Source organism: Octopus sinensis, linkage group LG5, assembly GCF_006345805.1.
Source record: "Octopus sinensis linkage group LG5, ASM634580v1, whole genome shotgun sequence".
Classification (NCBI taxonomy): Eukaryota; Metazoa; Mollusca; class Cephalopoda; order Octopoda; family Octopodidae; genus Octopus; species Octopus sinensis.
This window is the reverse complement of record NC_043001.1, coordinates 65,075,709-65,088,221: the sequence shown is the minus strand read 5'-3', so window position 1 is coordinate 65,088,221 and position 12,513 is coordinate 65,075,709. Positions and strand designations below refer to the sequence as shown.

Sequence of the window (12,513 nt, the reverse complement as noted above, 5' to 3'; positions counted from 1 at the left end):
ACAGAACAGCCTGCTTGTGAAATTAACGTGTAAGTGGCTGAGCACTCCACAGTCATGTATACCTTTAATGTAGTTCTCTTTGGAATACAGGTACAACAGAAACAGGAAGAAAAGGTGAGAGGAAGTTGTGGTGAAAGAGTACTGCAGGGTTTACCACCACCTCCTGCCAAAGCCTTGCGGAGCTTTAGGTTTTCACTCAATACACACTCACAACACCTGGTCTGGGAATCAAAACTGCAATCCCACGACCGCAAGTCCACTGCCCTAACTACTGGACCATTGCACCGCCATATTATATATATATATATATATATATATATATATATATATTAATAATGTGGAAAATGAATTTCCAAATCGATCAGGTAAACACCCTTTAGCATTACATGCATTTAATATGGAGAATATCTACTGTATATTCCACATCAGCATATCGTGCAGTGGGGTCATAATTATAATATATTTATATATACAAAATATATAATAATAGAAATTAATAATAGTTCAGTTATTGTGATTTCAAACTATAGATTTGTGAGTATTCCATTTCAGATAATGCAAAAAGAACATAATGAGTATTTATGATGGAAAACTCGTGATATTTATATGCACATCAAGAAATAATACTTGAGGATAAAACCAGTACAATAACAGGGTATAAAATATACTACCTTAATTAGCCCTTACTTGAGTTAATATTATAATTAGAAAGGAACTACACGTGTTTCTGTATTGGAAGATCAGAATATATGTAATCATCAGATTTATAATTCTACCAACATATGTTCATGTTCATTTTTCAAAACATTGTTCAGCTATTTTAGAATTATATTTTGTATATTTCTATATAAATATATATAAATATATTATAATCATGACCCCACTGCACGATACGCTGATGTGTAATACACGGTATATATTCTCCATATTAAAATGCATGTAATGCTAAAGGGTGTATACCTGATGACTAAGGAGATACTAAAAATTGTAAAAGTGTCTTTAAAAAGGGACAACATTTATTCTAATATATTTTCCAATAAAACCATAAGAGTGGGCTACTCAACATCAAGGAATGTAGGTAATATCATCTCCTCAATAAATAATAAGAAATTGAATAATTATTATAACAGCACAATAAATAATAGCTCTAGCTATAATATAACCTCTAGTGATGGAAGTCATAATCCATATAGATAAATGTTCATGTCATGATAAGACTAAATGTAAGCTCTCTAATAATTGTAATATTGACAATGTAATTTATAAATGCATAGTAATTTCTAAGAACAATAATAATAAAAATATAAATAAAGTATATATAGGATCTACAGCTAATGAAATTAAAAAAGAATCTCCCAACACTACCAGACTTTCAAAAACCGCAATTTAAGTAAGTCCACTGGATTAAGTAAATATATATGGGAATTGAAATCTAGAAAAAGAGAGTACACCCTTAGTTGGAGTATAATAGGTAGAGCCCACTCTTATAATATTGGGAATAAAATGTGCTTATTATGTATAACAGAATTTATGGAACTGTTACAGTCTACGGACCAATTACTAAACACATACGAAGAAAGAGGAGTTAAATGTAGACACCAAAGTAATTTTACTTTCAATAAAATAAAATACAGAACACCACCACCCACTTCAATATCATCACCACACACTTTTGATTTATACAGTAATTGAATAGATTATATAAATAATTAAATAAATAGATTAATTAAATACTATGAAATATTACATTATAACAAACTACATATATCCCTCAACATAGTTGGATAGAATATAATAACAGAAGCAGATAATTTAATTTAAACTATGCATAGTGGAATAACCCCCTCCTTAGAACTAATCACCTATAAATTCCCAATAGTGCTCTGCTATATTCACTTCCTCTAATCACCATTTTGAATGGCATCTTAATTCCTATCACAAGTGGATATGTATCTTTATTATTTTATATTTAATCACAGACCTCTTCATTCTGATTTATAATTTTATATTAGACATTCTATATCTGACATTCTAAGTTTGATATATGTATGCTAATTTATATTTATAATTTATAATTTTTAATTCTTAATTTTGTAATGTTTACTTAACGCTTAATTTTTATGGTGATTTCAAATAGCTGAACAATATTTTGAAAAATGAACCTGAACATATGTTGGTAGAATTATAAATCTGATGATTACATATATTCTGATCTTCCAATACAGAAACACATGTAGTTCCTTTCTAATTATAATATTAACTCAAGTAAGGGCTAATTAAGGTAGTATATTTTATACCCTGTTATTGTACTGGTTTTATCCTCAAGTATTATTTCTTGATGTGCATATAAATAGCATGAGTTTTCCATCTTAAATACTCATTATGTTCTTTTTGCATTATCTGAAATGGAATACCCAATAATTGAACTATACACATATATATATATATATATATATATATATATATATATATATATATATATCCAAATTCAGGGAATGGAGCAGGTAGAATCCAAGCTACATGTTTCCTAGCTAGCAGAACCTTGCAGTATAAGGTAATGTCTTTTTTTGTAATTATCATTTATACTTTGGCTAAGTAATACAAATTTTTTTATGAATTAATTACTTTTGGGGGAAATTAGATTTAAATCACATATATTATGAAGATAAAAAATTATGGTTATCTAAATTTTATTATGATAATAAATATATGATGAATAATCAAACAGTGAGAATCAATACAATGGCATACATATTTATTCTTAACACATTCTGGCAAATATGAATATGTTAGTTGTTATTGTATTTCGTCTCTTTAGAGATCACCTGTCAGACAATGTGTGTTGACAACACACTCAATACATCTACATAAAGGGACTTTGAAACACCAGTGTTTTGACCTGGTTGTGCCTCTTTGAGTTCAACTGGTACTTATTTTACCAACCCTGAAAGGAGGAAAAACAAAGTTGATCCCAGCAGTTTTTGAACTCAGAACATAAAGATGGAGAAAATAATTTGAAATTAATATTGATCTCCATCTATATGAATTGATATTGTAGAAATGCCAAAGCTGAAAGTAATATTTACCTTTGTTTAAACACTTTTCTTTTATTTTTCCTAGTGTAATTGCTTCTGTTACATTCTGCACAGCCAATCTCTTCACACTCAGCATTCAGATTAATATATAATTCATTTGGAGATAAATCTGAAAATAAAACATAGAAAGCTAATTCGTTTTATAGAATATCTCATATAAAAAAAGATTGCTTAAGGTTCACTTCTGAATAAAATAGTTAAAGTTTGAGAATCTTGGTCAAAACTCTCCATATTGGAAGTTACTAAGTACCATGCTTCTTCAGAAAATAACCATTCTACTGCCACCATCTGCCAACTGTTGCTAGATTTAATTCAGGATAAGAAAGAATCCCAAAGATTTCTTTAATTACATAAATACAGTTACAGTTTAAAATATTTATGTAAAATAGATATAGCCAAGGTTTAAATGTCCTATCTTAAAGATAGAACACTTAACCCTTAAGTATCCCATTTTCTACAACCAGCCTCAACAAGCACATCTACCTTTTTTGTTTTCAGTTATACATTTTAAAACATGCACCCACACAATTTATGAGATAGCAGTCGTGGCTAACAGACATCTGTCACAATCAAGAGAAAACAGATAATAGAAGACTTAAAATAATTGAATGTTACTGGATAATATTAATATTTTATGTAACAATGTGTATAGCATTTATAACGTCTATACAAACATAGAATGGTGCTAGTTGTAATATTTTATTACAAAGTCTCTCACGAGACATTTTGAGCTAAAAGCACACAGCTCACTCATCTTAACTATATTGTAATACTGATTCCAAATTTTGACACAAAGTCAATAATTATGGGGGAGGGTTAAGTTAATTACATTGACCCCAGTGCTCAACAGGTACTTATTCTTTCGACCCTGAATGAATGAAATACAAAGTTGACCTCAGCAGAATTTGAACACAATGCAATGATATACAAAATACCACAAAGCATTTTTCTCTGTGTGCTAACGGTTCTGCCAGCTCACCACCTTTTAACTATATTATGATACTGGATATCATAAACAATATCAATGATATTACAACACAAGAATGATAAAATTGTTAATCATAAAATATCTTAGATAAATCATTATGATCCGATCATTAAAAATTATAATTTACTGGACTTTTATCCTCATCTTTAATGTTTGCAATATCATATCCACACAAAGATATTTCATCGGCCTTCATGTTCTAAGTTCAAATTCCACCAAGATCAACTTTGCCTCTCATACTTTTGGGGTCGATAAAATAAGTATCGGTTGAACACTTGGGTCGATATAATTGACATCACCATTTCCTCAAACTTGCTGGCCTTATACCAAGATTTGAAACCAAAATTATATCTACACTAAGTAGGTGTAGACGTAAATATTGAAAATATTTCTAAAGATGAAGTTAATAGCCTTGAATATCAATAAATGAAAACAAATATTAATAATAATAATATTTAACATACTGACATCCATCACCTCCAATAAAAGTATTATATATTTTATGATGTAAGAATGATGTGAAAGCACTCTAGTTATAGAAGTGAAGAGAACAATGATGTTTCATATAGGAAAATACTGTTGTTTGGTACCTTGTTGCATCTGCAGTTCTTGTTGTTGCAGATTCTGTCTTCTTTCACAACAAGCTTTGTCAAACTACAACAAACAGAAATTGTCAATTAAACACATTAGATACTAAAACTTGTAGTAAATGGCTGTGGAGGTGAATAGAAGAGAGAGAAATGACAGATGGGGAACCAGAATAGGTAGGTGGAGGGAGTATCAGTGTGATTAGAGTGGGTGAGAGTGTGATATAGTGATATAGGGGTGGAACGGTGGTGAACAGTAACTGAGATGAGTAATGCTAAAAGTGAATGATGGATGTCAATAACAAAAGGCCTGGAGGATGACACTTGCCCAAAGTACTGCACAGTAGGACTGAACCTGAGCTCAAATGGTTAGTTAAGTAAACTTCTTATCCATACAACCATGCCTATACATGTGTGTGTGTATGTGCGTGCATGCATGCATATACATATATATAACACAACCCCCCCCCCACACACACACACACATGTATTACAAGGGCTAATTCTATGAGGCAATTTTACAGATTACTTTGATGATAAATGATAGTGACCTCATATTCATGGCTGATAACTTCAATGGACATGCTGGGCAGCATCCAAGTAATAACCATCCTAGAAATGAGGAGAGAACAAAACTCTTATAGTTCTCTGATGCAAATGTTCTGATGACCTGTGACATGAACTTCAAGAAACCAGCCAATCACCAGATCACCTATCAATCATGTGGGCACACAAGGCAGATTCATTACAGAAAGTTGCTTGCTTCTTGGATGAGCAATGTATAACCTAGCATAGATTAATAGCTAGTGACTTCAGATTAAGAGCTTAAAGGACTCAGAGACACAAACCACTTAAGAAAAGGAAGTTCTGGAAATTTAAAGATCCAGTGAACAGTCAGAAATTTAGGGATGTATAAATTGAAACATTTAACTCATAGTTTCATCAGGACAACCTATAGAGGGCAACAGACCAAATCTGTGGCTGATGCAATGTTCCAGTCAGACCAAAGGTGATATGAGGATGGAACAGGGAAGCTGACAAAGCCATAAATGTAAAGAGACAGGCCTGGACAGAATGGAACAATGGAGTAGCAGAAAAATATGCCAGGTAGTTCAAAGAGAAGCTAGGCTAGCTGACAGGTCAATCTAGCAATGAAAGAAATAGAAAGGAAGAAGTTTGCCAATGTTCTGGCATGAGGTTTTCTCCATTGCAAGACAGTGTGCTTGAGAAAATCATGAAGTTGTGGGAGAGAAGTGCATACAGTTGGATAATGATACACTTGCACTTAATGATTTTGAAAAGAAAGAGGCAACAATGGAAAGCTACTAAATGAGGGTAATGCATGGGAGAAAGACAGATTTCCTACTGGACCAAACAGAGAGACCAGCTGAATTGACAGCAGTATGATAGATAAAGTAGTGAAGGATATGAAGACAGGAAAAGCCTCTGGTCCATCAGTAATTACTGCCAAGATGATGTCACCCATATAACTAATTAAGTTGTACAGGAAGGTATCATACCCAATAACTGATGTAGCAGTATTATAACACTAGGTAACAAATTTCAACTTTTTTTTGTTACAGACATACAAACTACTGATTCCTACTAAATTTCTGATGCTAATTCCAGATCTGATATCTAAATTTCTCTATCATGTGCAGATTTTGTATAGCCAAAATCCCCTATTTTTCATTTTTTCTCACTCACTCCTATTATGAAAGCCATCTAAGCAACTTTTCCATGCCACATTTTATGTTAAGCAATCAAACTTAAATAATTAGTGAATAGAGATGTCTTTCCTCCTTTTTCCAGCTTAGAACAGACAATGGAATTCTGCTTGGCAGAGTTACCACCCCAGTGTCCAGCCATCCATCCAAAGCGCATTAGTATTTTGTTGTTACTACCGAAAGGCAACTTCCTGTCCTTAAGTGAAACTTTAGTGTTTCCTCTTCTTTTGCCATGTGTAGGATGACAAACTCTCCTTCTGCTGGAACCTACAATAATCTCCCATCATATTTGAGTTGAAATTACTTTGGTATCTGTTTCCCATAATTGAGATCTGGTAGTGGAAGCATTCACCATGCTCGTCACTCACAGCCCCAAGGTTGGCTAGGAAGAAGTCAAGATGAGAATCTAAAAAATCCATTTTCAAAGACACTCTGCATTCCATTTTTTCATAAGATTTAAGCATGTTTTCTATGAGTTCATGGTGGTTTTCAGCTTTGTGGTTTCCAAGAAAAGTTTTGACAATTTCAACAAAATATGTATCATTTAGATTAGATGGAAACAATGAGTCATGGAGAACACTGTGCATTTGTAGTCCAGTGAAAACTCCAGCTTCTAGCTTAGCACCTGTCAATATCCCTTTAAATATTGGAAACCACTACCTTAATAATCCATACCCTACACAAACTTTTTTATAAAGCCAGTTTAATGTGAAGTAATGGAAGATGTACTTTCTGAGGGTCAATAAATGCTGGGTGTTTCACATTTTCTTTACTAACAACATATTCTAGATGGCTGATCATATTTTTTGTTCTGGTCATCTCTGTTATTCTATAGACATGGCACGAAACTGCTATGATATTTTGCATCATTGACTGAAGAGGAAAACTAAACTGTAAATATTCCTTGTATCATGTCTTTGTCTAATTTCCCGTCCATTTAGTTTTCATCTAGTTTCCCATTTGCTCTGCTTTCATTTAACTTTTTCTCCTTGTTGTAGTCTTTCTGTTCAATCCTTAACACATACATATGTTTTGTGTAGCCCAACTGTAACCCAAAAAGTAATAACTTTAGAGTCACCACAAATATTACATATGTGGTCCTTATATTTTGATGAGTCTTAGCAGCAGTTCTATTGGTTCATAAGTCTCATTAAGGCCAGTGGCATGTGCTAAAGGTATTGAAGGTTTTTCATTGCCATTGTGCAGTAATACAGCTTTAAGGTCAGCTTTACTAGAGTCAATGAACAGTCTCCATTCTTTTGGATCATAGTGAAAGTCAATCCTTTCCATCAGACCACTGAGGTTGTGGCAGAAACAGAGGTTTACCTTCTGTAAGTAAAATGATGAAAACTGCAGATAGCTTTGGTGGAAATGGGAAACTTTGGTATTTGGCAGGAGGAAATTCCATTCTTGAATCTAGAAACCAAGTAACTCTGCCTTTTCTTTTGGTAATTCCAAATTGTGCAGCACTAAGTCATTTAACATCCACTTGACTTAATAAATGTGAGGAACTAGTTGCATCTGGAACATATACACCATCTTTCCCTATTTCTATATCACTAGCAGAATCTCCAGATGAACTACTTTCTTCAAAAACCAGTCTACTTGACTTTCTTCATGTAGCAACAGACTATTGAGCTGTTACTATGCTCCTGACTTAGTGTTTCCAACTTGGGATAAATTTTATTGATCAAAATTGATAGAGTTTGTATATAGTTGGCGAATAAAAATTGCTATGACCTTGAAGGGCAAGTTTCATATTAAAACCAGCACCATCCGAACGTGGTCGATGCCAGATCCACCTGACTGGTTCCAATGCCAGTGGCACATAAAAAGCACCAACAAATCATGGCCAATGCCAGTATTGCCTGCCTGGCTCCTGTGCCGGTGGCATATAAAAAGAACCCACTACACTCTCAGAGTGGTTGGCGTTAGGAAGGGCATCCAGCTGTAGAAACATTGCCAGATCAGATTGGTGCAGCCACTGGCTCTCTAGACCTCAGTCAAAACTGTCCGACCCGTGGCGGCAGCAACGGCAACGATAATCTAGATGCAGTAGGAAATTTTATTAAGTGACTTGCATTTTCCTCAAAATTTAGACATGATAGAAAAATCTAATTATAGATTTGAAACCAGCATACCAAAATTAGCAAGGAACACCTACTTAGTCTTCTGTAACAAAACCTTTATTGCCTAGTGAATCAACTGTTACAAGGATAAAGGTGATGCCTTAGAGAGAAGTAATTATAGAAGTATCAAATTGCTAGACCAGGTCATGACAGTCACAGAAAGGGTTATAGCCCAACTAATTAAGAAGAGAGCTAACATAGATAAGATGCAGATTGTATCAGGGAGAAGTAATACTGATGCTCTCTTCACAGTAAGGCAACTGCAGGAGAAGCATTTAACCAAAAATAAAGCACTGTACTCTTGGTATTTGTTGACATGGAGACAAGGTCTCTTGCTCACTCATCTGGTAGTCACTGCAGAAGTTTAGGATAGATACATGAATGGCTGGTGAGAGCCATCGAAACAATGTATAGAGGTGTTGTCAGTAAGGTGAGAGTTAGAAATGAGTATAGTAATGAATTTAATAAGTATAATAATGAATTTTAGTAGTTCACTATGGCTTGATTCTCAATCACCTCTTATTTAGCATAGACCTCCAGGCTATAACAGAAGAGTTTGAGACTGTTGATAACCTTGTTCTTATAGCCAAATCTATAGTAGAATAAGAAAGAAATTTCGGGTGTAGAAGCAAAACCTAGAATTAAAGGGCCTTAAAGATAACTTAGCAAAGACCAAAGTTCTAGTAAGCAAGAAAATAGGCAAATCACTAATCCCTTCAGGAAAATGGCCCTGCTCAATATGTAGAAAAGGTGTAGGTAGAAATTCCATATGGTGTATCAACTGTAAACATAAGAGGTGCAGGGCAATCATAGGAAGGTTAATAGAGAAAGCAGACTTTGGACTTTGTGTGCAGAAGATTCCTAAGAGCAATACACATGAATACAATATGAATGAAGAGGGAATAGATTTCCTTGAATGACCAGAAGGAACCTTAGAAGTAGTAGACACTTTTGTTACCTAGGTGATCTGATTAGCAGCAGAGGAAATAGTTCTGAAAGTATAGCTGCTACAATAAGAATAGGACGGAGGAAATTCAGAGAGCTATTACCTCTGTTGGCAACAAAGGTCTCTCTCTCTCTCTCTCTCAGAATGAAAGGAACATTGTATGATACTTGTGCAGGAACAGTAATGCTACATGGTAGTGAGATGTGGGCTGTGGATGCTGCAGACAAGTAAAGGCATGACACAAACAAAATTAGCATGTTCCACTGACTGTGCAGCATGTACAACAAAGTATGTGCAAAGAGAGAAACTGGGCATAAGAGACATCAGATGTAGTGGGCAGAAGAAAAGACTGTGGTCATGTGATGCATATGATGAGGACAGCTGCATACAGAAGTGCTGATCACTGAGTTTGGATGGAACCTGTGAAAAAGGAAACCCAGGATGACATTGTATAATGTAAAAAATTAATTTCAGATGTTGAGCCTTACCAACGATATGACAAAAGATTGAGATGAGTGACAATTTGCTGTGCATGAGAAAACCCGGTGATCTAAGTAAAAATGAGGCTCTAAAGCAGGGGTGTGTAGAAGACACCCAAGGTGCCATGCAGTGGGACTGAACCCAAAACATGTAGTTATGAAGCAAACTTCTGACCCCACAACACCTTGAGATAAATCTTTACCATTTCATTCCAAAGCTTCTTCAGTCTGGCTCTCTTCCACAACACTTCTTTATACAGCTGTGCTCTTCTATACACATCACAAGCCCATACTAATACAGTCTTCTCCATTGCACCTTATATCTAATTCCCCTTACATCCAGTTTTTTTCTTGGCTTATTTGTACTTTGCCATTCTGTAGATAACATTACATGGTCATTAAAACTTGCTTCATTTTTTGTCAGTCTTTACAAATTCTCTACCATGCAGCATTATATTTCATACATTAAACATCATACAGTTCAATCTGCCCTTCACTCTGAGGTAGAGACCCTTTGTTATCAAATGAGGTTTTACACGCACGCGCACACACACACACACTACAAATGATCACAATATCTGGAACAATAAAAATCTGCAAGACCTTAAGATTTAAAGGATGATGAACAAAACAAGATGCTATCCTTCACAACCTTGTTACCAAGTAGGTGGCTGGTCAAAATTTACTCTAAATTAAAAAGAGAAAGAGCATACATGCATGTATGCATGCATCCATCCATCTATAAATACATACATACATACATACATTCACATCCAGTGGACGTGAATGTACAATCAAAAGTCTAAGAAAAAGAAAACATTTATGGTGAATTAATGTGAAAATGACAGCTCTTGCACCCTGACTATGAATTCTCATTTGTACCTCTTATTATAAGAGGGCCGTTCAATAAGTAATGCCCCTGACCCACTTCCCATAGGAGTAGAGCAACGAAACTTAGCACAGTTATTAGTCTTTTTCTACATAGGAACCACCCAGAGTTACGTATTTCTCCCATCGTTTGATGCAGCTCTGGAGACCGTTTTGTAGAAGACCTTAGCTTGGTCCTCCAACCACGACGTGAATTCAGAAATCAAGGCTGCATCATCTGGGAAACGCTTTCCTTTCAAAAACAACTTCATGGATGAGTAGAGGTGAAAATCAGAGGGTGCAAGGTCAGGAGAGTAGGGGGGATGGGGGAGGAGTTCATAGCCGCACGCCTGTGCTTCTGATCTGGCGACACGCGAGTTGTGGATCGGAGCGTTGTCCTGCAGGAGGAGAATGCCTTTGCTGATCTTGCCCCGCCTCTTGATTTTGATAGCTTCTCTTAATTTCCTCAAAAGTGAAGCATAATAGGTTCCTGTAATTGTGGCACCCTTTGCCAGGAAATCTGTCATCACTACTCCGTCCTGGTCCCAGAAGACTGTGAGCATGACCTTGCCAGCAAAGGGTTGCACCCTTGCCTTCTTTGGAGGAGGTGAGTCACGGAGCTTCCACTGCATTGACTGGGCTTTGGTCTCTGGATCATAGTGATGGACCCAGCTTTCATCCTGTGTAATCAGTCTTTTGAAAAATTTTGACTCATCTTCTTGGCACATCTCCAAATTCATCCTCGAGCACTCGACGCGTTCTTGCTTCTGGAAAGGTGTGAACAACCTGGGAATCCATCTGGCAGACACCTTTTGCATATGCAAATGGTCATGAATGATAGTTTCCACAGACCCGGTACTAATCTTGACCTGATGGGCTATTTGGCGAATTGTTATGCATCGATCTTCCAAAATGGCAGCCTCAACTTGACGGACAGATGCCTCATCAATGGCAGAAAGGAGGCGACCAGATCTGGGAGCTGTTTCCACAGAGTTCCGACCATGTTTGAATTCACGATGCCAGCGTTTTACAAGGTCATATGATGGGGCATCATCACCATAAGTTACTTTCATTTCAGCAAAAGTCTCCCGTGGTGTGCGTCCTTTCAAATACAAAAACCGGATCACTGCTCAACACTCAACAGGCTCCATTTCACACTTGACTCAGTTCAAACACCTGTAAATCAGAAACCACAATTAGTTCAGAGCTGTAATTTGCCACTTAATCTAAAGAGATATAAATAATTGCACATGCACAATTTCAGCTAGATCAAACAACTGCAAGTGGGTCAGGGGGATTACTTATTGAACATCCCTCGTAGGCGCATTAGGTTATGCACCAACAAATTTGCACAAAAACCTTATATCTCCCAGTGTCTTATCTGTAATTTGTAGCTTACAAAAAATTATGAAACAATGAGCAGACAAAAGTGTTAGAAATGATATAATTAACTCATTGAAGACAGAGCTCCATAGGCTTAATCCAATAAAAGTAAGGGGAAAAGTTAATCTTCAAAGATAAAACCATTTTGTGTAATCTGCTTCACTAAGACGCAACTAATATGGAACTGTACTATTACAGTATCTACATCATTGATAGTTAATTATTGGTAACTAATGGCTAATTACTAGTACATATATATGTATGTTAGTTAGTTAGTTAGTTAATTTGGCTCAAAAGCAAATAGCAAGGCCA

The 12,513-nt window shown here is 35.4% G+C and overlaps 1 protein-coding gene across 2 annotated transcripts in view; it reads right to left on the bottom strand.

Moving 5' to 3' along the window:
- Window positions 1-12,513, bottom strand: part of LOC115212170 — a 140,292-nt gene that overhangs the window by 39,975 nt on the left and 87,804 nt on the right. For both annotated transcript variants that reach the window (XM_036502714.1, XM_036502713.1), the window contains exons 9-10: window positions 4,674-4,737; window positions 3,087-3,204 (exon numbers count right to left, since the gene is read on the bottom strand). In XM_036502714.1, the coding sequence (XP_036358607.1) occupies window positions 3,087-3,204; window positions 4,674-4,737 (182 nt within the window). The remainder of the gene's footprint in view (window positions 1-3,086; window positions 3,205-4,673; window positions 4,738-12,513) is intronic.